Source organism: Aethina tumida, chromosome 3, assembly GCF_024364675.1.
Source record: "Aethina tumida isolate Nest 87 chromosome 3, icAetTumi1.1, whole genome shotgun sequence".
NCBI lineage: Eukaryota > Metazoa > Arthropoda > Insecta > Coleoptera > Nitidulidae > Aethina > Aethina tumida.
In genome coordinates this window covers 18,764,442-18,791,013 of record NC_065437.1, presented here as the reverse complement: position 1 = coordinate 18,791,013, position 26,572 = coordinate 18,764,442, and the positions used below count along the sequence as shown (strand labels likewise).

The following is a 26,572-nucleotide window of genomic DNA, read 5'->3' as shown; positions in this document are numbered from 1 at the left end:
AATTCATGAAAATCGCGCACAAATCATTCACCAATATTATTTTATATATGTGTTAGCATATTTTCTTACAGTGTTTATTGATGTTGTTAATTTAAGGCCCAATGACAGAAGTTTTAGTGGAAATAATATCTTTATTTATGAGAACTGACAACAAAGACCAAAAAATAAATTAATAATTAAAACTCTTGTTCGCGTTTATGTTCAAGTTATCGACGCCAAATGTTTTCCATTAATTAGTGGCTTGAAATTAATTTTTGGAAACGATTTACAAAACGTTGAAAGAGAGCCTACTGCTCCCCATTAAAATTTTCCTTCAATAGCGTGACACCTAAGCCATAAACTAATTTCGTGCTCGAGATGTTTCGTTTAAAGAAAAGGTCTTTACTCTTTGTAATCTGCTTTGCATGTAGAACGTAAATTATGAAGAATATAAAATATATTTAATCCGGACTTAGTAACAAGGTAAGAGCTTTACGAGAGCGATTGGTCAGGTTATACCATGCACATGCTATACAAGATGCATATTATATTATTGTATATTTATGCATTAATAATTAATTTCACCGATAGATAAATTTGCATTCTAACAATATATTGTATATGTGCTTTATGCAAATAATAATGTGGCAAATTTTTAAATATAAAAATTACATGTAAATATAAACAAAAAATAAATTAAAGAAAATGTTTAATTAGTACTGTTAGCTTAACATGCTATAATTAAACGCTCAATTAAGAGGCTTAAATGATATACTTGCACCTTTCAGTCCCATCATCTCGATCATTTAAAAAAGTAGATTACCTCAACATTTAGTTCACACATTTTAAAATTTAATTTTAGATTTTTACACAATATTACCACTTATGTCATGTACTAAAACTTTTGTCGAATGGGTGAACGTATCACTATTTGCATGTCAGTGTTTAAATGTCGCATGAAATGTCCGTTTTTATCCTCTTCACGAGCATTTTAATATTACAACTAATTGTTTTTCACTAGTCTATTACCAACTTCGTATCCATCACAAAAATAAACTGTTAATTAAAGGTTTTTGTCCAGTGAGCGGGCAAAGCAATTTCAGAAAAAAAGTAACTAACTGTCTCACGATCTTGTAGATACTCAATCCGCCATAAAAGAAATACAAGAAAAGCTTCGCAAGGTCTAAATGTAGGTTTATTAAGTTGTACAGCAACATACAATAAAAAAAAATTAATTAATCTCCAACATTATCGATAAAATTTCTTGTCATACGTTACCGTTCGTATCTGCTCGTTGATTTTATCGACAGTAAACTTTTATTAAACGTTGCATGTTTAGGTAGGGAAGCGGTAGAGGTAAAGGAAACGCAGACATTATATACATGCGTACAACGACATCCCTCTTATCTGGATGTTTTTATGGTGCGTGTAAATTTCGTGAGAAAACTACATGACTGACATTTTCCTCGTTTCCAGGGAACCCATCTTTTACAATCCGGAAAGTCACAACACGAACGGGGCTACTACAATTTGGGTCACCTACAAATTTTTTTTAAAAAACTGATAAATTATGTAATTTTAATAATGTTTTTTCCTGAATATATATTAGAAATAATGATAAAAACGTACAATAATACAAAAACATTCCCTGACGACGACGAGAAGACGACCTGTAAATGTTGTCACGTCTCTAAATCTCAAGACCTATGAGAAACCGGCATCTACCATGTGCCAAATAAAATTGAATTCTCTCGCTACGATCTGAAATCAGCTGATATTTCAACAAAAGCACTTTCCAAATTTCTAAAACGACTTTGATCCTTTCAATTTGATTATTTTAAATCTTACAATTCATACTCAGTTGCCCAGTTGTGATTATTAATTATTCCATCAGTTGTACAGGCGTGAATAATTTTGCACAAAATAATATTTGAATGCTGAAAATTCCCATAGTGAAATAAATTACTACGGTGCAATGTTATTTATTAAAAACTGTCCGTAAATAGCTGGCACCTTTTTGTTCTGCGAGATGTAAATGACAGTGATAAATTTTGCCTATTAAATGTCCCCCAAAATCTCTGGTGTTTCGAGCTCATTTTTCCAATACTTGAATGTCATATGTGAACGCGTGGGTCTATTGTGTTGCAGGGAAATTTGTTTTGATAAATTACAATATTTATTGGACGTTCCGCAAATTATAATAAATCAAGATATTTATATCCGGTTTTAATCGCGTGCATTGACTAAAATTTCGTACCGATTGGGCTATTGACTTCGGGATAAAGTTGAGGAATGATTAAATCTCAAAAACTAAAACCCGTTTAAGAGGAAACTATGATAAAACTACTTGTGCACGATTTATGCATTGTTTAAATACCAATTCATCAACTTCGATGCTTTAGCCAAGTTATGGTTAAAAGCAATCTTATAACTAACTTTACTACGGACTTGATATGTTTGAACATTTATGTATTACAAGAAATTTCCTAATGTATTATTAAAATTAGTTGGTTCATTGCAGTACAATAATAAAAGAAATACTTAACTCTAATATTTTCAAATTATTTTCATAAGATACATAAAACTATTTGGAGAAAAAAAAAATAATCAACTGTGAATAAATTAAAGCTTGTGAAGAGGGTGAATGCTTTAGTTTATGGCTTGAATTTCCGCTTCCTAGTTGTGGTCTTTAACTGAATACTGATTTCTACAAGGAATACGCAGTAAAATCACACAATAAACTCACTAAATAAAACTGTAAAAAAGTTTGCAGAATAAACACCATGTATTATTCATAGGAAAACTTCACAGTATCCAATGAAAAGATTTTGGTAAAATTTGTTTTGTTTATTTTTCTTAATATAATCATTTGTAGATAGACTTATTAATAGAAAATATAGCATATTCTGCAAAATTACATAAATTAGATACTAAAAATCGAATAATACATATTACTCACTAAATGGTGACCTTTATTTTGCTTTATAGTAGCTAGTTAATTAATATATTAAATCAAAATATACATTACTGGATAAAATTCCATATTTAATCAGTTACATGATGCATGTCATTTATTAGCTTTGTATAAAGCGTTCTATATTTTAATTTTAATTTTTATTAATACTAAACTTTTGGAGCATATTTTGTAATTGCATTGTAGTTAAAACAACTTTAATTCATGATGCCATACTTAAATATATTTTGTTTTTCCTAGATATATGTATACAGCATAACAAACAAAAAAAAAACTAATATTCAGTTATAAAAATTATGAAATACATATATAAATTTACTATATATTGGGTTTTAAAATTATCATGGGATTTAAATCTAGAATCTTAATGCAATGCTGTATTTCTTCCAGATTTCGAATAATTATAAGTTATTCTCTTTCTTTATGTTTTAACTTTTATAAAAGTTACAAACGATTTCTAATCGTAACGTATATATTTAATGATGCTAATATTTAAGTTATGCTCGACTTTTTTAAATATAATAAACTCTTTTTTTTATTGGGTCAAAGAGGGGAAAATCTACAAAAAAAGCAAATTCTTGTTGACCGTCCATATTTACTTCTGAATTAATTTTAATAATTTTTAAAATTGTCAAATATGATTTTTTATAAATTTAAAAATTTCTAAAATTCCCACCCACATTTTTTAGCCCCCCTTATCTAGATACGTAACTCACATATATTTATGCGACGTCAAATATGAAAATTGGGTGTTTTATGCCACCCTAATATAAACAAAATAAAATAGCGTATGGCATGCATTGCTTGAGATACAAATTTTCGTTTGTAAAGTTTATTTCTTTTGTAATTGCATATCCAGTAATGTCTCATAGCTTAAATTATTTATTAGTATTCTGAAAATCTTTTTTCTATGATTATTTTTTACCAATAAACAAAATTTTGTAGTAGTACCTATCGGTAAAATATTTTTCCTGTGATGTAATAATTTTTGACGCATCACAAATTTTATACCTTTTCCATTATGGGAGGTTAGTGTTAGACTATAAGTTTCGGTTACTTTCTAGGTGGATGTCGCTTAAATGGCTTCGCGGCATGATATAATAGGTTATTATAAAGCTTGCGGTCAAAAAAGGCAGGAAAAGAGGAATTCGTATTAATGTAAATAAAATTTTAAGTACACAAGAAGTGATTCAATTCTAATTGTAATAACACTTTACATGAAACTATAAAAATAAATGTGTCTAGACTATGTATTTTGATACACATATACTATACACCATTATTCAAATGTTGCGGCCATTTATAATTTAAACCGTTTAATTTATTCTGTAGAAAAAATTCCAATTGGATTTCCATTTTTGATCATAAGCTACTTGTACATATTAATAAATGTTAAATACTTGTAATTCACATATTGGTATAATGTATGGTAATTAAATCTAATATTATTATTTTGGATTGCTTACTGTGAAATGTAAATTGAACAATAGTAAACACAGTTCACACATATGTTTTCCAAATATACTAATTTTTGGTAAGTACGTATTATAAAATACATTGAAATTCAACATCCAAAATTAAAATGACAACACTCCGATATAAAATGGCTTGTCTTGCGCTTAATGCTTTACTCTTAGTGTAATGTTTCAGTTATATCCAGGGTTGCCACCTTAATACCACGCAATTTGTTATACTTTGCTTCATTACGCAGATAGAAATACCAAATTCTCAATCCCTAGAATGTCTGGCAAGATAAAACTCCCCAACGTATCCCCCTAAATCGAAATTATTTATATGCATGTCATCGTTCGCACTTTTCATTTTATTAAAAAATATATATTTTCCAGGGATTTGTTGTCAGGGACGATTCGTATATCCGAAATACAAGATATATTGTGTCGGGATTATCAACACTCACAATCGATACCATCCCATTGTTGGTCGGGATTTTATGACTCAACTATACGAAAATGTCTCCTCATGTAATAAGTCTATCTAAAGTCTATTTCAACATTGTAGTTTTGTTCAGTGATATAATTATGAATTTGTCACTATCGACAAAAGCATTAAATAACTAGAATTCATAATTGTATTTAATTATTAAGCATTAATTGTTGAAAAACTGTTAATCAAAAGACTTACTAATAACCTATATAGATAATTTGTTTTGGAGACAATTAGTCCTGTGCGAAGCTCACTTTTCTTAAAAATATCATGAAATAATTCAATATCTACTGACCAAATTAGCAACATTTAAGAATAATTTCCAGACTAAGAGTGTATTAAAAAGGCTCTCCTACTGAATTATTCAAAATGTTAAGTTCCCAGAAGAACTCAAACAGATACCAACAAGCATTAAGCACTTTAAATTAAAATTATGTTGCTTGAGTATGTATATTAAACCAGTCAGTTCTTTTATCTCTACCAATAATATCCTAAACTTACTTAAACATAATCAAGTGTTACTTAAATAAATTATTCATAAATGAATTCTGTTAAGATAGTTTGAAAAGAGTAATACATTTTTAACATCCTTTTTCCTCCAATTTTCAATACTTCTGTGTAACATGCTTTAATATATTTTATTTAACTTTTAAATTAGTTAACTAGTCTTATCTATTTCTGATGCAAATTTTAAAATTATGCTTCTTTTTTTCCTGTTTCTCTTCTATGTTTACAAAAACATTTTGTAATATATAACTCCTTTCTAAATCTGTATTGAAACAAAAAGTTCTGGAAAAAATTGCATATTACTTCCTTGTAGGTATAGTAACAATTACCTTTCCCAAAGGCAATTCTTAACATCAGCAACCCTGTATGTTTCCTGATTAATGTATGTTGCTTGTCGCATGCTCCTAAGCTGTATTGCAAAATTTACTATTTATTTTTGGTTATCATAAAACCATTTCCTGTAGTTTTGTGGTTTTCTGACTGAACCCCAGATCCATGCTTTTGTTTCATAGAACCAGCGCAAACAGGACACCACAAAATACAAGAACCGCATCCTGTACATATGTGTTACACTAATTTTGTGACTAGCTGTAAAGCTTTAACTAGTACTAATAATTAATAAAAACATAAATAAATAAATAACATAAAAACTAATCCAAACACAATACATGCCATACGGTACATTTGCACTTGAATGGGTACAATCGTTGCACTACTCTTTCTTTCTAGAACAATATGTGATTGTAATTTGAAACAGTCATTGTCTTCATTGTTTGACCAGTTGCCAAAATCATCAATATGTCCTTCGTTTCGAGCATCGTAGCCTTCTTTATTGGGTATTGATTTCTTTGGGAAACGAATTTATAATATTTTGAGTGAAAGTCCTTTGTTTATTTTAGGTTTAAATAGGCATCAAAGCTACCTTTGCGGTTAATTTTAATATGTTCCTTATTAAGTTTATTTTTAGCCTTCGTTCTCATTTATATTTTGATTGCTTCTATAATATATTCATAAGGTAACATATAGCAAGACTTATTTTCCTGAGATGGAATTACTTTATTGCTGAAAACTGGCGTGTCAAATGAAAATTATGGAAGCTATCAGAAGTATGTTTATTTTTAGGTTATAAAGTCATATGTTCTTTTTAAATTATTTTAGCTTAATGTTAATTAAAAATTTAATTATATGCTTTCTAATACTAGTATAGAATGGCAACCTATAATTTCATATTTGTATTCAATGTATAGAGGGCCTTACAGTGCTAAAAACTGTAATAACTGGGTTTGGCAAAATATTGTACATAATACCGATTTAAAAACCCAACTAAAACAACCCAACTTAACCCAACCGCTAAACCAAAAATCTAAATAATATAAAATCGTTAGGGTTACTTTTGTAGGATTATTCGTAGGTTTAATCTATTGTTGTTGTATGCTGATACTCAGGTGTTGTAACGATGTTTGTTCTAATGATGTACAAATGTTTATATGATTGTACAATATGTAAATAGGCAATCGTTTTGTATTCTGTGTGTAAACTCCAATCTGTTATTTTATAGATTTTACGAGCAATTTTATCTGTAGGTCGACCTGAGGCATATGGATGAAAAAGCTGGTAGCAACGTGGTGGAAGTCGGAGTCGACCTATCTGAATTTTACATGTCAGTGGAATGGGACATTTTAGAAGTACCTGCCGTAAGGTGTGTATTTATTCGCCATAGTTTTCGTACATAATGGATCTTTTATTTTTGTAATGAAGCAGCCTCCCGGGTTTTGAATCTTATATGACATGTTAATCGACATTTTACGAATATTTTAATAATCTGCTTTCGTTTATTTTAAAATGCTACGAACATTTTTTTCAATTATATTATTTATCGTCCTAACGTAATACTAGTATAAAGTTATTAATTACTATAATTTTGTCACTTTATATTATCTTGATATTTTTTAATATTCTCTCACATTAAATTTACTTTTTTTAATTTATCCAGAAGATTGTCGTATTTAAGACAATATAATTCGACAAGAAAACTAATAATACCAGAAAATCGTCATTAATTAATCAAAGACGATACTTAGCAAAGCATGCACGTCGTGTTAAAACAATGTTGATAGATAACATTTGCTGTCTACCTGTGTAAATCTTTTAAGGGAGTAAAATTCCATTATCTTTATTGAATTTGTCCTGAGTTAGTTTCATTTACTTCAGTCCTGAGAAGTTAACAAATAGTTTTGACGTTTTTAACTCAAACAATGTTTCGAGTAATAAGAAAAACTTTAATCTGGAATTATTTATTCTTATAGCTAATTTATTTTAGACAATATTTTCTTCTAATTTTTGTAAATTTTGACAGCATGTGCTGTGAACATGATATTGCTATTATCTCAAAACCATTTCTATTGTCAGCTCGACCCACTTTATAACTAAATGTGTTAATATGACGCCAGCAATTTCCTACATTTCATAATTTGAATAATACTAAATTCATTAATTTGATTAGAGACATAACTTTGTTAAGGTTATAAGTTTTCAATAATATAACAATATTGCTAAAGCCTGCTATTAAATATACTTTTTTAGGCTATATTAATAATTCTACTCCTAAAAATGATATTTCATAGCTAAAAATTGTAACTGTAATTGAAGTAACTATTTCTATGAAACAAACTTAACATATATTTAATTCATACATTACATATTTATATTTTAGTCTATTTAGGTTTTATTATTTTTCAATCCTTGCAATTAATTTCTTCGACACGTTTGCGCATTATCCCACCCAGTAATTTTGTTCCCTCAATTTAAACTTAATCAATCCGTATATAACAATACAAGCTCACGCTAACTGTTCCTACGTAGACGATTACGATCATTGAATAATATAATTTTCGAGAATTCCACAATCAAGTATGTAATGATCAAGAGCTTTTAGCATATGATGCATAGAGTTAATCCAATATTCAGGATTCCGAGAGATTGAACAATAGACAGCTGATTAAAATTAGAATGCCTTATAAACAAATAGTTTAAATTATTTCTTAATTAAATATTTAAACCACATACTATACATGTATATGCTATTTAAAAAAAAAAGTTACTTTAGATGTATATATAGTGTTACAAATTTAAGAAATGATCAATGATAATTAACTCGAAATTCACTGCCTGACCCGCAGTTGAAGTAAAAGTAATGCTGATATGAACCTATAAAATTTACACTCGACATAAAAAAGTCCCATTCAGGGAATTATTCGTAACAGGAATTTTAAAATCGGCAGTAAAAGCTCTATTTTATGATTGGCGGACATGAAGTGGTGCTAAATCTTGCCCACAATGTTGTCTCGCAGGATTTTAATTAATTCGGCAACGTAAACACTTAATGAATTAAGAATTTACCGACCAAATCCAAACATCCAGTACATACAATGAACACGCAATCAATTCACGGCCGTATCGCACATCACGTGTGTGGTAATTTAATTTGGTACTTACATAGTATCACAAATCAATTAAGATTTATTTATGTACAGAAATAGATATTCTCCAGTATTAACATTATATATATTAGGGGAGTCTACAGGCACAATGAGAATTTAAACTCGGTTATTGATAGAAATCTAAGGTCTTTAGAGGGAATCCTATAATAGAATTGATGAATATGAGAGATCAAAATCACCTGTCTTTTAATATTAAGTACCGAAAAGAGTAACTTTTTACATTATTAACATCGTTTTTGATTTCTTCAGAATTAAATCGTTTACTATAATAAGTATTAAATTGGAAATAACAATCTTAAATAAATAATAGTCACATGGAGAAACATCTGGACTATATAGTGGAAAAGATTAAATAGTATTTTGAGAAACACTTTGAAATAATATTTCATAGTTTTCATAGTTTGTAATACTGAAATATTTGCATGCACGCTTTATTAAAACAGAATTTTATGCACTCGAAAATATTTCATAAGCAAATTCCTTCATTTGTTACCAAATAACCGTAAATTTGCATAAATTTAGCATAACAGTGATTTCGATAATGACTACCGCAAAATGTAGTCTTTGATAAGAATTTTAAGTCAGCAAATTTTTCGTACACTCACAACCTATTACTAAAAAATACAATTTTTTTAACTTGATATAAGTTAATTTTTTAAGAAATGCTCAAATTTGAAATGAAAGCTGTATTTTTATTTTAATATTAAGCATCTTTGAGAGGTTTAGCCCTCTCGAACCGATTCATTTAAGCATCCATAGATTTTTTGTTAGATCGAAATAATTTCTTACTCGTTTATATTTATATAAATTTAACCGTGTTTATAAAGTATTATATATTTTTTGTAATGAAAAATTTATATGACATGTTATCTAGCTGTTTATACTAATATGTTTTTCGTTTATGTTTCAGAAATGAAAAATTTTATACATGCTGTGATGAACCATATCTCGACATTACTTTTAATATTACGATGCGACGAAAAACTCTATTTTATACAGTGAACATCATCATCCCTTGTATGGGCATATCTTTCTTGACGGTCCTGACATTCTACCTGCCATCAGATAGTGGAGAAAAGGTAATGTGATAACATTAGTGTGAGCATTATGTTTCAGTTTCAGTTCACTTTCATAAGCCCTAACGCAGTGACCACCAATTTATTTCGTCAATCTTGCTCTTACAACAAGAACATTGGATAAAATATTTCATTCATCATCTTCATTGAGTAGCTGAAAATGAATATACGGGATTAATCAATAAATTTATATTAACGAGTTTTATACTGTTTCATTATGATCGTGATGGTTAAATTATCAGACTCACTTTTTATGAGATCGACATATTGATTGTTAACTTGACAAATTTAAAGTACTCTTTGAATTTAAGTAATGGTAAAAAATTAAATACATCAAACGGAAGTAATTTAGGAACTGTTGAGTAGAACACATTTAAATGTCATTTAAAAATTTAATTTGATTTAAGTCTTTTTGTAGAATTCATTAGCTTCAACGGCTCTGCGATAATATATAATGAAGGCCGGCATCTTGACATAAGTTGGAAAATGAGAATTCAGCAAAAAAGAAAAAAAACTGTCACTGCAAGGATTCCATTAACGAACATTACGTTCTGAACGTCATTTCATTTCAGTGAATATTCCTGAAATGTTTATTATTTTGTCCTGGAGTAATTTGACGTGTTGTAGTTATTTATACCTAATTAGAAAAATATTATGTTAGTTCCTCAACAATTTTTTATATATCACACTATTGTACTTTTCTTGGAAAATATGTTGAGAAAAATTTAATATTTCTAAGACACTAGAGGAAGTGCACATACTATATAAATATAGATATGTGACAGAAGTTTTCCAGTAAAAGCGCTTTCAGAAGTATTTTCGTATTTGGAATTTAATAAAACTTTTAACACATAACAGCTAAAAGAAACTTTTTTAGGGTGGGAATTTCAAGATCGTACGAATTTACAATATATTGATGTTTTAACTATTTAATGATTAAAAAATGTAATTTACAATACACACACTATTTTAAAAATTAAATATTCTAAAAATATATTAGTTTGTAAATATTAAGAAGAATTTCTTGGTGCAATTCTCTTTGGTTAAAAAATTCGGGAAAGGCAAACAAATAGATATAGAACAAAACAAATAAATCCTTTTACGCAATATTAAACAACCTCAGGAGAAAGCTGCATTAAAAAAGGAAACCCACTGAAAGATAAGAATTACCTGTGTCTAAAGGCTTTACATCTTTGATTTAGATTTGCTTGAATGGATGTGACTAATTTCCTTAAACGTTTAGATAAAGGAAAGGAGCACTTTTCTATTTTCCTCAATTAAATTATTTGTTTTATGTTACTAATTGATTATACATTTTATTAAAATATATTTTGAATTAAAGCGATTCGAAAATTTTTTATTTTCTAAATAATCAATAAAATAAATATGTAGTAAACCTATTTTAGGCCTCGTATTAAGTATAGATTATCAAACGTTTAGACAGTAGACATGAGAAATTTGCTTGTATTAATATTATGAAGATATAAGTTTTCCAGATCATTCACCTTAATTTGACTAGCACCAAATATTTGCATGCTCAACTTATTGGTTTAAGCAACTTAAAATAACATAAAAAAGTGCTCTTAGAATGTTTAATTTATTGTTTAATTCTATCAATGTATGTATATAGGAGTAATTGTCCAATGAACAATGTTTAGCATGTCTATGGAGATTCTGTATTGATACGGTAATTAGAAACTTTATGTGCTCCGTGTGATGTATTTACATTTACAACATAATTTACGGAGAGAATTAGGTGTAATGCAATGTAATATATCCTGTTTACGAGACACTTTATAGCATCTTACTGTCTGAGTAATATTTGGAAAATATATGACTTTTCATAAAAATGTTGATATTTGTATTATAATAAAAATGCGTTAAAAACCTACCACGAATTGAATTTTCATAATGTTGACTTAATGTTAGCAATTCCAAAATTTTCCAACGTCTTTGTATTATGTTATATAAACACAAATACGCCGGCTTTCAGTAAGTGGAAGAAATTGTTATTGTTACAGTTTAGACTGGGGAAACAAAATTTAGATAAAATGCCAACTCAGGTTTCCGGTTGAAGATTCTTTAGATAATAACATAAACATAAAAGTAATGTGATTAAATGTTTTCTTTAGTTAATAATTTAACCTTAGAAATTAGGGCTTAATTTATGGTTAAACAACCAAATTTATATGAATATATATCATCTTTAAAACGGATATCTTACACGAATGTTTTTAAATCGAAATTATCGCAGACTATATTTATACATTCACCAAAATAGGTACAGTATAGAGTTACATATATTTATTGAACTTGTTTCAGGTCACGTTGTCAATTTCGATTCTCATTAGTCTCCATGTGTTCTTTTTACTGGTAGTTGAAATAATTCCACCAACATCTCTGGTCGTACCGTTATTAGGCAAATACTTAATTTTTGCCATGATTTTGGTTTCTATTAGGTAAGTATTATAAATTACTATCAAAGTAAAATTTGTTCAAATTTTATTTTAACACTGTTAGTAAAATTTAATCTGTTCGGAAATCCAATAAGTTTTAAATTTCAATTTACTTTGATATATTTTTAATACGTAAAATTTTGTTGGCCTGTCTAACAGGACTTGTTCTTTATTAAAAACTGACAAAATTATGAGTTTGAAACTTTTAGTTAAAATAGGTACTTTCTTTAAGCAAAGTTTAATTAAAAAGTTGAATCAATACTTAAATAGTATCGATAAATAAAAATATGTCAAAATTGATAAATTTCTTTCAATAAAAAGACTTTTTTTAAATATCCGTTTTATTAAAAACTAGTGACAAGTATTGCACACTAAGTTAGTTCAATTTCATATACAACTGATAATGTGCCTTATTGTTTGTTTCAGTATTTGTGTGACAGTTGTGGTACTAAACGTACATTTTAGATCACCACAAACTCATAAAATGTCACCTTGGGTGAAGCGGGTCTTTATACATATTTTACCAAGACTTTTGGTCATGAAAAGACCGCAATATGTCTTTGAGACAAATAGGTAAGTATTATAAAAAATGTAATAGCTAAATATATTCACCAGTTTGAAACCTCCATATAAAAGTAATTTTAAAAACAATCGTTACTTTTATTGAAAGTAAATTTAAATCAAGGTACGAACACAGTATTTTATTCTACTAACTGCTGCTACAATACATAAAATATGTTTGTCCAGTTTTAACAGAAGTTACGTTTTTAGTTATTAAAAATGTTTAGCGATTTTAAGATACGTTTTTGAAATATAAAAAATAAAAACTTGTTTATTTATTTTATTGATATATTCATCCATTGCAGATGAATCCCATAAGGTTAAATATAAATATTAAATCAAAATATCCACATGAATGCATACCGGATAACTAATTTTGCATGCAATATTTTGCTGCGATTAACAATGTTATTAAAAAAATACTAGATAATTTAATATTCAATTTTATATAACAGTTACAATTAATGATTTATTTATTACTAATTTATGGAATAAATTCTGCTTTATATAGCATGACTGGCAGTTTAAAAAGTACTGCACTCTCTAGAGTATCAAAAGCTTATATGTAAGCACTATAATATTTAAAAATATTTTACATTTATCCAGAGGTAGAAAAAAATAGTTTTAATTTTTTATTCTTCTTCTTTATGGCACTTTTAACCTTACGTCAATATATTTCTTTTTTCGATAGCAGCTTAAAAGCAACACTTTATCTAATAAAATCCTCACCTTTCTCTTGTAACAAAGCATCTTACAAAACAAAGAGATACCTTGAATATAGTAAGTTAGTACTCAGCACTTTGTTTTAACGTGGAGTATTTTATTTATATTTTAGTAGATTCATGTCAAGCAACCGCTTCGTTATGCGCCAAAGAGAGCTTTCCGCATGTTTATATCCTTATCACACGACCGTGCATAGGGATGACAGCCCGAAGCGGAGGTATCCTAGTAGGACGCCGTCAAAGGAAGATATATCCCGGAGGTAAGCGTCGATGACATGGTCCCATATAATTTTTATTCAAATAATATTTATGAATGCTTTGGGATACTAAGTGCCTGGCCCAATAATCGTAGGTACACCGCAACTCCCACGTAAACCAATATAAATTTGAAAGAGAAGCTGTCGAAAATATAAATTTCGCTTTTTGTACTTATTCACAATTGTATTTTTCCAGTTTAGCGGACGGTGGACCGTTCGGTGGAAGTTGTCAGATACATGGTCCTTTGGCGATGCCGCATTCAGAATCGGAGGATCTGACTGTATCTGCGGCTGAATGCGAGAACGGCATAAAGAGTCCGGTACTAAGGAATCCGGCATTCTCGCACTCGAAATGCCCCCCAGAAATACACAAGTCCTGCTTTTGCGTTCGTTTCATCGCCGAACATACCAAAATGCTGGAGGATTCCACAAAGGTAGAATAACAATTTAACAATTAAATCGAAATTGTCTAAATATATTGGCCTTTATTGTTTGTTTTAACTTCACAAAGAACGTATTGTTCTTGTTTCATTTTGATTTAGAACCAATATATACGTAAATATATGTTGTTAATTCTATTTGTTCAGCATCAAATATCTGATTTATATAATATTTGATTTAAATAATTCATCATACATGCAGTCTTCACTGTATCCAGGTTGACGTTAAAAATTTCATCTAGTATTTGACATATAACTTAATAAGAGGATTAGGATTATGATGAATTAGACAAAAAGTTCTCCAACATAAAATCCTAGTTTGATTAAATTGATTCATTAGGTTATAAGCAATTAATTCCCTCATATCCTGTTATATCGACGATATTCAATTCTCACAATTAACAGAAACTTTTCTGTTAAAACACTTCTATATAAATCCAATGGGATTTGTTTGATTGTAATTTATCATTCGTCTAAAGCAAACTTCTGATTGCTTGCCTTGTTCCCTCTGGCAAAGTTTTACATTTTTTTCCATTCTATGACTTTTAAATCATGAATACCTGACTAATCTGTTTTTTATAGTTTTAAATCCAATGAATTGGACTGTTTTTGTCATAAATCAAGACCCTCCCGTAACTTCTAAACCAATTTAAGTAATTTAAATTTTGTACTGTAACTGGAAAAAGTTATAACGAAATTTATTACACCGGGATTGCTATATTTTAAATAGATTAAACACAATTAGAACGAGTAAAAAAGTGGAGAATGCAAAAAAGCCTGTAATTCGGTTCCGAAAAATTAATTACGAGAACGCATAATGGCCGTATCGTGGCCGGTAATATTGATCAAAAGTGTAAATTGCTAAATTCCCCACACCTATAAAAACCAACAGCGATAAATCTTGTTTTTGTTTCAGGTCAAAGAAGACTGGAAATACGTAGCCATGGTTCTGGATCGGCTATTTTTATGGATATTTACGTTAGCCGTGCTGGTAGGAACGGCCGGCATCATCCTGCAGGCTCCCACTCTTTACGACGATCGTATCCCCATCGACAAAAAGTTCTCCGAATTCGCCACCACTGCTGTTGTCCGATGTCCCCCGCAGTAGGCAGTATCATATAAAACTCGTTCACTTATTAGGCGATGGTTGGATTCATGAAATCGATAACGCATAAGACAAAACCCCGAATTTCCATCATGTTAGGAACTTTAGTAGGTTTAAATGTCTTCCTTAATTAGCTACATTAGTTGTCATTATAACAAAACCTTAACTATCATCAACGTAACTACATATGTTTTATCTTTCTAAACTTCATAAGCTTTTTAAGATATATAATTATGATTATTGTTTTTTATTACGTTTGCACGAACAATTTTATATATTTTGTGATATTTTGATGGTTAAAACGATGTGTGGAAAACTTTCTACGTCAAATAAAAATAATTATACATTTTAGTAGTCTCTTGATACAAAATCAATTTAGCAAATACAAGGGTGTTAATATAATGGAGCAATAAGTTATTGGCAATATTATCACGATAAATTATCAAGTAACTCGGGGTTTTGGACATAATGGTCACAATTTTGGCATAATTCCAAACATTCAACCATCTCCAATATCAATATCATCAACGTTTCATACAAATCGAAATCGTTAAAAATAAGACGCATAATTTTAGAAACATTAACATTGCAAAACTCATATTTAAAATCTACTTTTTTATATACATCGTTATGTATAATATGAAATGTGGCGCCTATTTATTGGTCTAAATAATATAAAAACTTACTTTAATATTTATAGAAATCTGTACATGTACATTTTAGCATAAGAATTAGATTTATAATTTAATAAAATATCTGTGTTAGTTTATATTTCAAGACTGATCTCATCAGTTATTTAAAGTTTTAAGATTGAAGTATTACTGCCAAAATTAACCTTCTCGTTCTTCCATTTTTTTATATAATTTTTAAATATAACTTAAGTCTTCTAATATGCCAAATTTTTAAATAGAATTTTGAATATGAATTTTGCACAAATTTGTCGTCCTTAAACGTCGAAACCGGTATAAGAAGCTTATGAATTTTGTATTCAATTAGAGCTACCTGAAATGTAAATATGGTATTAAATATTTATATATTTTACAAAAAGCTCAGTAATATTTTATATCCATAATATTATATACAAATTGTTAAAATTTATTTCTCATTATACGATTAATTTGTGATATTTTAAGGATAAACACGTAGTGCCATTATAGATTAATTAATTATGAAATGAATAAACGAAATGTTAAATAGCACAAAATCTAAAAAATGATGTAATTAAGCAAATAAAAAAATATATAGAAATTAAACTATAATTACTTTAGTTAATAAACTGGTAAACAATATAAATGTAGCAAATAATGAAAATTATATATTATAGTTAGTTCAATAGACTGCCTATTGACAAAATGGGAACACTGTATATAGGTTAAATCTAAGTGTTAGAATAATGTAGATAAGTATCGTTATAAATGGTAATGTAATACAGTTTAAGAATTGTTATACGTTGTTGCTTGATTTTATAATCATGCTTAATAAAATAATCCGACTGAATTTTGACTTATTTATTTCTAGAGCACTTGTAACTTTCGTTACAAAGCACTTTATAATCTATACTGACATATCATTTTAGCTGACAGACTTGAGTACATTTATTTTTATTCTTGAGATAAAACACTTGAGCGTAACATCCCCGGAGTTCGCTCAAAGTATGAAGGTTACAATATAAAAGAAAAAAATAATTTCATTGTCTAATGCGATGGTTTCATTTCCGCAAATCTATTTATCTGTATTATTACAATGTGATTCACCAGTCATCATAAATAAAATCACGCATTGTTCGTGCAAAAACAAGTATACTTTAATTAAATTGTTTTTTTCAATATCTACAAACATCAATTAAAAATGCTCAAGAACTAAAAACATGCAATTCTCATAAATATAAAAATTATTAACAAAAATAACTTAATAATACATTGGCAGTAATTTTATAACAATGTGCTACATAGTAGTAATAAATCAAATACTATTTTTAAAACAAATACAGTACTTCAGATAATTATAATTAATACTACTAAATAAATATTTTTAAATACCTTCACTTAATCTAAATATCTAGATTTATATTTGAGTGACATTCTTCAGTAAAATTAGTAGGAACATGTGGCTTTGTGATCTGAATAAAATCAGACAACGGACACATCACATCACAGCCAGGAAGTTGCTGCTCTTCAGGTTCTGCATTCACATCTCTGGAATAGTAAACCTAAAACACATTCACTCATTAGTCATATGCATTTATATATTAGCTTAGATAGATAAGTATAAGAACAAAATAAAAGAAGAAATATATTATAGTTAAATGTCAATAATTACCTTAACTCCGTATCTTTTGCTGTCCTCTAAATAGTGCAATTCAATGATGACTGCAGCACTGTATTTGGGGACATGTGGTTTAAACAGATCCAGAGCAGCCAAAATGTTTATGACATTATTTTCATGTCCGGAATATAAATAAATTTTCGTTTGTTCCGGTACCAATTTTTCTTCCGATTTCGCAATCATTTGTTCGATAACTTTACCCAACATCCGACCTGAGAATTTTTACCAAATCAAGTAATTGAAAAATTATGATATTTTATCTTTGCATTACCTCCGTTGAGTTTCTTCAGGACGTCATTGCTATTTTCCAGCTCGCATAACTTTCCCGAAAGTGTTTCGATGTCATCGTAAACTTTAACTGCCCAATCCGGTATGGTTAAATTCAAACTTTTCTCAGCACATAATGTCTGATAAATTCCGAATACGTCATCTAAAGTATTTATAGGCTTTCCTGCATTCCTTGCAATGTAAGTTAACAATTTTTTATTTTCTTTGAGCAAAGTTTGAACTTTTGCGGATGCACGTGCTTCTTCCAGCTCCTTTAAATACGTTGGGCAGTATGCGTTAGGTCTACGAAGTTGCTGAAACATTCATTATAATGTAAGTATTATTTAATGTCGTCATTACGGAAAATTATGACATTTGCTATCTTTAGAAGATTCTGTAGTATCATAGCAAACACAAACATTGGAATATTTTAATATATCTATTTTATCTGTGTTTATTTATCTCATTAAAAAACATGATATAAATATTTTTTAATTAAAGCGTACCACAATAAAGTACTTACATAGTCGAAGCTGTCTTTTAAATAACTGTAGGGAATTGGCAACCATGTGACTTCCTCATCCCAAATTTGGGACGGAGCTGGCTTAAATAAACCGGCCAGTGCCAAAAGGGCTGACATTTTAGTTCTGTCGTAGTCGGTACTTTGAGCCATTACTATGTCCGGTACATATAATTTACCCAAAAATGAATCGTATCGTTTCCGAAGCAATTTTCCCAACTTAAATGCTCTCTGTTTTCCAACCTAAAAATAATTAAAAATTAAATACAAGTCCTAAATATTATAAGACGCTATTACATTTGTTAATTGTCCCCATCCCATTGGTTGGAAATCTTCCAACTTGTAAGGATCTGTCGGATATATGTCCTTTTCTTCAGGTGTACGACTACCATGTCGGAAAAACTAAAATGCAAATTGCTTAATTAATATTACATAGGTCGTTTCATCAAGGAAAGTGATTTGTTAATTACACGAGTAGGAATGTTCCATTTTTATTATAATATTGGTTTTTAATATATTCAAGGAGTAACCAGTAAAAGTATTATACTTGAACCTCTGACATGCATATCAATTAAGATTTTATTATAGTTTATTAACGCTTTTATTATTTATTCTACATTAATTAAACATTAATACAGGGTCACTTTTCATCAAGGTACTACAATTTTAATTGGCGGAATTATATAACACCAGGAAATATCACTGCATTAATAACATTGTTTATAATTCAAATAATATTAAGTTAGTATAAAAAATTGGTTTGATTAATTTTAGTGGAGAAAGAAATCTTTTTTACGCTAATCTACATTTTTCTATTTTCTCATATAGATTTAAATATAATTTAAAAAATATTAATAAAAGATTTTAACAAAATCTTCTTATTTTAAATATCAATTCTATGCCAAAATATTATTTTAACATATTTTTTTAAAATTTTCTCATTTATGATTTATCAGACTATGAAATAAATTTAATATTAGCTTAATAAATTTGGAACAAAATATTACATGTACGTACATAATTTAAAAATTTAATTTTAATTTAATCACATTTAAATAAATAATTAACTAAATTTTATATAAAAAATAAAATTTAGTAATTATTTAATAAGTATAATATTAAATATTAAAATATATATTTATTTCTCTAATAACTTACCACATGCACCAATTTTAAATCACTCGCAATAGAGTGACCAGTTGATACGGACACAAGAGCGAACAACAAAAAACCGTAAATATGCATCGCTTAAGATAATGAATAAACCCGTAGTAAATAAAATGAATTAAATTCCGTATGTTGTAAGAGCAACAATAGATCTTATCGATTTAAAAGCAATTAACGAACGTTAATCCTAAAAGTTAATATTTATATCATTGTCAGTACCGTACTGAGAACTGCTCGGGTACCACACTCAAATTTATTTGTGCCGTACAGATCCGTAATGCACCGGATTTCTTAATCACTGACCTTCAGATTTTTAATTATTTAATTGCCTCTAAGATATCAGTGGCTATAAATATGGAAACAAATGCGCTTTCTACTACATTATTTACTACCAAAGCAGGAAGCAACGTCTAGTGACTGTTTTGTTTAGTTTGATCGATAATTGTTAAATTTCTGAATTGTCATAGTTACCTGCACCTACCCTAACCTAACCTTCTGATAATTATTATTATAATTAAGTAGTCTAAATAATAGTGCTGTAGACGTCTTATAGAAAAAAAATATTTATAAATTCGTTTGCGGTTCTTTACAATTTTTCCACAAGTCAAAATAATAAATGTATTAGAAATTGTGTATTTAAAATTTATTTAGAAATATACCAATTTTTTACTCAATTAATTTTTTGTAATATATTGTATATTGTAATATATATATATATATATATATATATATATATATATATATATATATATATATATATATATATATATATTTCTTTGAAATTTCTTTTTTGGAAACTGAAGAAATAATGCTAATTATTCACAATGTGAATGGATTAAAAAAAGTAACAAACAACTAGCTAGGTAAGAGATAAACATGAATTAAATAAATTTTAGATAAATAAATGGAGGTTAATACTTTTTAACAAGATAATAACTATACACTGATTCATAATGGTATTTATATCCTATTGAAGATATAAATAGCTCTGCATAAATAGTAAACTGTCAATTATGTGTTATAATGTTTTGGAGCCACTGCCACAAGAGCAAGTACTCTTTGCACCATTCCATAACTGGTGATTTCCGGACAGACCTAATCCATTCTCAGTTCGTTACTTTTCTTTTATATGAGATTATTTTAAGCCGAAGCAGTGGACATGCGGACATCACGTTACCCCATATCATGCGGACATTTAATTGGTCATTTTATCTTTGGGTCCATTAACCGGTCCACATTCGCATGCTTAAGTGCACCGCTGCTGAATTTCTTTGCATAAATTCGGCTTTGATGTATCGTGAATGAATATGTAAATTAATTCATTATTTTGGGAATTAATAGCATGAACGTTTTTAGAGCGTGTAAATTTATCTCATCTGAAGTGACCATCCAGTTGAAGAAATATCTGTTTCTTTATTTTTTAGTTTTATACATGAGTAAATCGTAAATTTACGAACCGATGGGTAAAGTAAAAATTATCATTTTTGTTAGCACTGATAAAATTAATAAATAGAAATGAAATATGATATTTTACATTATGAATTTATTTTTGTTGTGTCTTAATTTTAATTGTATATTTAAACTGATAATTGATTTTAATGTGTTTAATTTTCTATTTTGTTAAACTTGTCTAAATCAAATTCACAATACTATGTAAAATATGTTTATAATTAATGCAATTAACAATTAATGTCTCCAAATATTTAAAAAATAAGAGCAAGCATGTTTAAACATCAATATGTCAGATATACATATATGCATGTGTGTGACTTTTATTTTGTTTAAGTACGAAATTTGCTGAATGTTTTAATTCATTTTATTTTGTACTATAATAATCACAATTATACTATAATATTTTTTGAGTTCTGTAAATTTTATATTGGGCAACATTTAATTTGCTTACGTATTGCCCCGGTATTTTTTAGAAAACCATTAATCAATCGCAATATGTGTTGTATAAATGAACAAACAATATTTTTGCATGAACTTTAACTTCAAGAACTATATTTTCTTTATCGATTGACATAAATTGTGCAACTTGTACTAACAAATATAAAATTACCCATTTTGGTTCACGAACACGTGGTAGATAAAGATATTTTTAAATCAAAATTTAAAAAATTATGTATCTAATTGGTAGAAGATATATTCTCTGCTGTGGTCACGTTATTTATTTCTTTGAGTATGGATTCTCCTCGTGACGTTAAAAAAGGGTTAAAGGTCAAAAACGTGCAATACAAATACAAAATTGTCTAAATGTCCAAAGTCGAATAAAATGGATGTGACGCTCGCAGATTAAAGCTCACAAAGTGTGATATATATAATATATCCAATTAATTATTTAGAATTGAAAAGTATCAATAGTAATATAATTTTGTTAATAAATAAATTATTTATTATTATTATATCGTATTTTGAATCATATGTGTTCATATCGTATGAGAGATCTTTAAAATTTATTAAACCAGTGTAATACTCAAGAATCAAGTGACAGGATATATCAATCAAATGCTAAGTCATTGTTATAGTTCCATTGTTTTTTTTTTTTCATATTGCTGTATCATTTTAAAAGGTTTATTTGTAATAAAAAACAGTTTGTTTTTGAAATAAATATAACTGATTTTATAAATTTTGTAATTTTTTGACAATTTTTTAATACAGTCTTCTTAATAATAAATTAAAAAAAAATAAATTAATTAAATTATGCTAATTTATGCTAGAAATTCAAAGTTTTGATTAATGATAGGTTCAACAGCTTTCTAAAAGAGTTGTTCATAATTGTTACATATAACCAGTCAATAAAATAACGGTTTTTAACAGTTTGCAATAATATAATAGTGATATTCTCACTTCGTTGGACATTATTTTAAATAATTTCTTTTTTTCAATAATGTTTAGTTGAAATTTAAGAATTTATATATTTTTAATTATAATAATAACAAATTAAAAAGTACATATATTAAATTAGTTTTTATTTTTTTTTAATTAATACTGTTATGAATAAATAAATACAAATCTTCATAATACTTAAAATAAAAGTTTATCATTATCAACAGAACTTGGTCGACAAGCTTCTTCTATGGTAATTATTGGCAGTATATGTTTTTGGAGACGTTTAAACTCATGAAATGGACACATGACATCACAACTAGGAATCTTCAAATCTGTTGGTTGTTGTTCTCCAGAATTCTTATGGTATCTTATCTGAAAACAATAATATATATGTAAGTAAGCATAAAACAGCAGTTTATTATGTATATTCTCGTTAAATGACATCATTTAAGAAGTATTATATTATTATCAATACGTTACTGTATTGTTATTGTAAATGGACACCTAATCAGTGTTTCCCAAAAATAATAAACAAACTTCGAATGCATTTTTATCATGGAACATACATGAATAACTGAAACCAAAAACCACTTACTTTGATGAAATATTTATTATTCAATTTCCTCAATTCAAATAATATGGCACTCCCATAGTTTGGTATTTCTGGCTGTCCCACCTTCAACGCATTCAACATCAAACCAACAGTTGATTCATGGCCTGAATATAGCATGAGCTTTCTATCTCTTGGAAATATTGTGTTAATTGCTTTTTGTTCACAATCCTCAAGAATTTTCTTAATATGATAACCTGAATTTATTTTTGTTATGTCATTAACATGGTTGAAGTATCCATATACTTGTCCAGCTGCCACCTGCAATTTTTCAGGGAAAATTGATTCGGTCCAAGCTGGTAGTTTATAGCCCATGTCCGCCTGTAACACCAGTATTAGTAAATGCAAAGAATTTATTATTTCATTTAAAAAATTACCTCGCACTTAAGATTAAAAAACAGTTCTGCTGCATCCGTTGGTGTCGACATTTGCTTGCCTGAATGTTTTTCGATATATTCATACAACTCTGCATATGGCTTTAGGAACTTCTCATATGCTGTTGGAGTATTTGGTAAATCATTCAGAATACTATCTTTGTACGGACAATTATATCTCCTATGAAATATCTAAAGTAAAATAAATATTACATTTTAGGGAAATTAACAAAAGAAAATTCAATATTCTTACATCTTCTATATGACCTGGTTTATACAAAATAGGAATTGGTTGCCATTGTAGTTCGGGATGCCACATAAGTTTTTCGGTTGGAGGAAATAATCCAGCAACAACCAGTTGTGCACTTGTTTGTGTTCTTGTTACATCGGTACTTCTCACGTACACTTTATCTTCAGTATAATCTTCTCCTAGGAAATCACCGTAAAGATTTTTAAGAAATTGCCCAAGTTTATATTCCCCTAATTTGCCCTCCTAAATTAAAAAGTTAAACTTTTTTAAAAGAATAAATTTATATTAACTTACGTTCGTTAAAGCACCCAACCCGTATGGATAAAATGTTTCATTTTTATACGGATCGTTAGGATAAAACGAATAAGTTGTTCTGGCTCCATGTCTAAAAATCTGAAAATACACACATTATTTAATAAAAGCAATTGAAACACTGTATGTATGTTTAAACATACCACATTCAGAAAAATTAACGTCCCTTCGTCTGACTTATTGATACTTGCACACTGAACTAAATTCAGAATGGGAAATAATATTATCAAATTAAATATAAACATTATGAATATTATGACATTACAAGAATGCTTTAGAATAATTTTGATTCTTATTTTATAAGTCTTATAAAATGAACGTAAATCACGTAATGTTCGATAATCTATATTATTAATGACGTCTTAACTGAATAATTCACGTCAATTTGAATTTTAATAATTTTGTTTAAATGTTTGGTAATTAAAAACAATATTTCAAGTTCAAAACGTACAAATAAAAACAAAAATGTGTTATCAATTGATGTAATCTCATTTCAATGTAAATGATTATAAATATTTACCAATTTAAAAATTAATTTAGGATCGAATGATAAGGGTTAGATTCTATAAAAAGTATTTATAAGTAAAATATATTTGTTAACTATTAATAATCATTGCATTTTATAAGAAATGAGGAATCTTAATGGTTATAAAAATACAACAGTTCAATATAATTATTTATTTAAAACTTAAACTTTATTGTAGTTTTGGTTGCACGCATCGGTAATTGATCCCGAAGGCAATAAATCTTTATATAGCTCTTTAAAATCTTCAATTTTACAAAGGGTTTCACACCCTGGCGGGGTAAGATCAATGAACTCCGACGCGTCAGGATCGTTTCTGAATCGTAACTAAAACAAATGAAATAAATAAATAATGTATGCGCTGATCTACTAAACAATCTTACTTTAATGTAATATGTATCACCCTTCTTCCTAAGTTCAAACGATATAGCGCTGCCATAAGAAGGAACACCTCCTTGAGTTAAGTTTAGTGCACTCAACATGTACCCAACGGTAGATTCATGTCCAGAATACAACATAAGTTTTCTATCAGAAGGACTAATAGTTCCCTTAATTTTACTTTCAGCATCTTCTATAATTCTTTTCAACATAAAACCCGAATTAATTTTGCGAACTTCAGTGTTGTAGTTATGGTAATCGTAAGCAGCTCCGGCTGCTTCCTCAATTAGATCCGGATATACACTGTTGGTCCATTCGGGAAGCGTATAATTCATATCTGCCTAATGCATGTTATGCATATTTAATCCATGTACAATTATTTGTTATTGAATTACTTACTTCACATTTTAGATTGAAGAATAAATCTGCTGCGTCAAGTGGTGTTTTAAGCGATTTGCCAGAATGTTCGTGGAGATACTCAAACAACTCTTTAAAGGGTGTAATATATTTATCTTTAACTTCATCAATGTTAGGAAGATCATTAAGAACACTGGATTTAAAAGGACAATTGGAACTACGATGAAAAATCTAAAATTGAAAATGTAATTAATGATTAATTAATGATGAAGAATATATATATATATATACATCTTCGTCATTGGCTGATTTATAATTTATTGGAACTGGCAACCAAAGTAAATCGGGATTCCATACTAAGCTGCTGCTAGGAGGAAATAGTCCCGCCATGACTAGTTCAGCACTCATTTTAGTCCTAGTAACATCTGTAGCTCTTACTGTAACTTTATCCAATGTATAATCAGGTCCCAAAAAATCTCCATAATGGCTTTTTAGGAATCTTCCTAATTTGTACTCTCCCAATTTGCCTTGCTGAAAATGTATTAAAATAGATTTAACTGCTACATTCAATTAAATTCGTCTTAGAAAATATATTATTATAAATATATTATATTAAATATAAATATTTTCATTAGATTGTCGCATGGTTAGTTGCCTAACTATGTTCCCTGAATGCATATGTATAAGATTTAAAAATATTTAATTTTGAAATAAATTGCCACAATTATTAAATAAATATGATATTTACATTCGTTAGTTCTCCCTTTCCGAATGGATAAAATTGTTCATTCTTCCAAGGATCGTTGGGATAAAAAGAGTACGTAGTCCTAGCACCATGTCTAAATATCTAATAAATAAAAAAAAAATATGATTTGATAAATTATTAAAAAATACTAACAATTAACTTACAACACTTAATAATATTAAATCTCCATCGTCACTCTTTATTGCTGCTCCGTTTACTACCGAGTACAGGCAAGTAACACCTACTAACAAAGCACGCAACATGTTTCTAGTCAAAGGGTTACTCGCCAAATAAATCGTAAATTATATTGAATCACTACTATCTTAATAACAATTGCACGTTAATTTTAATAGATAAAAATCCTTAATTACAAAATAAAGATTTTTTAAGA

At 28.3% G+C, this 26,572-nt stretch overlaps 4 protein-coding genes across 4 annotated transcripts in view; 1 reads left to right on the top strand and 3 right to left on the bottom strand.

Moving 5' to 3' along the window:
* Positions 1-17,018, top strand: part of LOC109593859 (acetylcholine receptor subunit alpha-like) — a 77,206-nt gene extending 60,188 nt beyond the window's left edge. Inside the window, exons 5-11 of the mRNA XM_020008975.2 lie at positions 6,988-7,103; positions 9,815-9,983; positions 12,303-12,439; positions 12,863-13,009; positions 13,833-13,979; positions 14,173-14,410; positions 15,333-17,018. Coding sequence (XP_019864534.1) covers positions 6,988-7,103; positions 9,815-9,983; positions 12,303-12,439; positions 12,863-13,009; positions 13,833-13,979; positions 14,173-14,410; positions 15,333-15,524 — 1,146 coding nt within the window. The 3' untranslated portion in view covers positions 15,525-17,018. The remainder of the gene's footprint in view (positions 1-6,987; positions 7,104-9,814; positions 9,984-12,302; positions 12,440-12,862; positions 13,010-13,832; positions 13,980-14,172; positions 14,411-15,332) is intronic.
* Positions 17,019-17,300: 282 nt separating this feature from the next.
* Positions 17,301-19,991, bottom strand: LOC109593858 (venom acid phosphatase Acph-1). The gene is made up of 6 exons (XM_020008973.2): positions 19,792-19,991; positions 18,931-19,035; positions 18,637-18,876; positions 18,118-18,427; positions 17,841-18,058; positions 17,301-17,730 (listed from the first exon to the last, which is right to left on the bottom strand). Exons 1-6 carry the CDS (start codon positions 19,876-19,878, stop codon positions 17,572-17,574), a joined length of 1,119 nt encoding a protein of 372 aa, XP_019864532.1. The 5' UTR covers positions 19,879-19,991; the 3' UTR covers positions 17,301-17,571.
* Positions 19,992-22,757: 2,766 nt separating this feature from the next.
* On the bottom strand, positions 22,758-24,432 carry LOC109609673 (venom acid phosphatase Acph-1). Its single transcript, XM_020026388.2, has 6 exons — positions 24,322-24,432; positions 24,161-24,259; positions 23,870-24,109; positions 23,620-23,808; positions 23,228-23,563; positions 22,758-23,004 (listed from the first exon to the last, which is right to left on the bottom strand). Exons 1-6 carry the CDS (start codon positions 24,421-24,423, stop codon positions 22,828-22,830), a joined length of 1,143 nt encoding a protein of 380 aa, XP_019881947.1. The 5' UTR covers positions 24,424-24,432; the 3' UTR covers positions 22,758-22,827.
* A 409-nt stretch (positions 24,433-24,841) lies between these two features.
* Positions 24,842-26,444, bottom strand: LOC109609671 (venom acid phosphatase Acph-1). Its single transcript, XM_049964720.1, has 6 exons — positions 26,346-26,444; positions 26,185-26,283; positions 25,728-25,967; positions 25,479-25,667; positions 25,085-25,420; positions 24,842-25,028 (listed from the first exon to the last, which is right to left on the bottom strand). Exons 1-6 carry the CDS (start codon positions 26,442-26,444, stop codon positions 24,867-24,869), a joined length of 1,125 nt encoding a protein of 374 aa, XP_049820677.1. The 3' UTR covers positions 24,842-24,866.
* Between the last annotated feature and the right edge of the window lie 128 nt (positions 26,445-26,572).

What these genes read in the sequence shown, in the direction of transcription:
- LOC109593858 (XM_020008973.2), bottom strand. Translation starts at nt 19,878, where the DNA reads ATGCATATTTACGGTTTTTTGTTGTTCGCTCTTGTGTCCGTATCAACT. An exon ending in ATTTAAAATTGGTGCATGTG is followed by an intron (nt 19,036 to 19,791) that starts GTAAGTTATTAG and finishes TTTGCATTTTAG; the next exon opens with TTTTTCCGACATGGTAGTCG. An exon ending in GCAAAAGATACGGAGTTAAG is followed by an intron (nt 17,731 to 17,840) that starts GTAATTATTGAC and finishes AATGTGTTTTAG; the next exon opens with GTTTACTATTCCAGAGATGT.
- LOC109609673 (XM_020026388.2), bottom strand. Translation starts at nt 24,423, where the DNA reads ATGTTTATATTTAATTTGATAATATTATTTCCCATTCTGAATTTAGTT. An exon ending in CGTTAATTTTTCTGAATGTG is followed by an intron (nt 24,260 to 24,321) that starts GTATGTTTAAAC and finishes GTGTATTTTCAG; the next exon opens with ATTTTTAGACATGGAGCCAG. An exon ending in GGTTGGGTGCTTTAACGAAC is followed by an intron (nt 24,110 to 24,160) that starts GTAAGTTAATAT and finishes TTTTTAATTTAG; the next exon opens with GAGGGCAAATTAGGGGAATA.
- LOC109609671 (XM_049964720.1), bottom strand. Translation starts at nt 26,444, where the DNA reads ATGTTGCGTGCTTTGTTAGTAGGTGTTACTTGCCTGTACTCGGTAGTA. An exon ending in TCTTCAATCTAAAATGTGAA is followed by an intron (nt 25,421 to 25,478) that starts GTAAGTAATTCA and finishes AACATGCATTAG; the next exon opens with GCAGATATGAATTATACGCT. An exon ending in GTGATACATATTACATTAAA is followed by an intron (nt 25,029 to 25,084) that starts GTAAGATTGTTT and finishes CATTTGTTTTAG; the next exon opens with TTACGATTCAGAAACGATCC.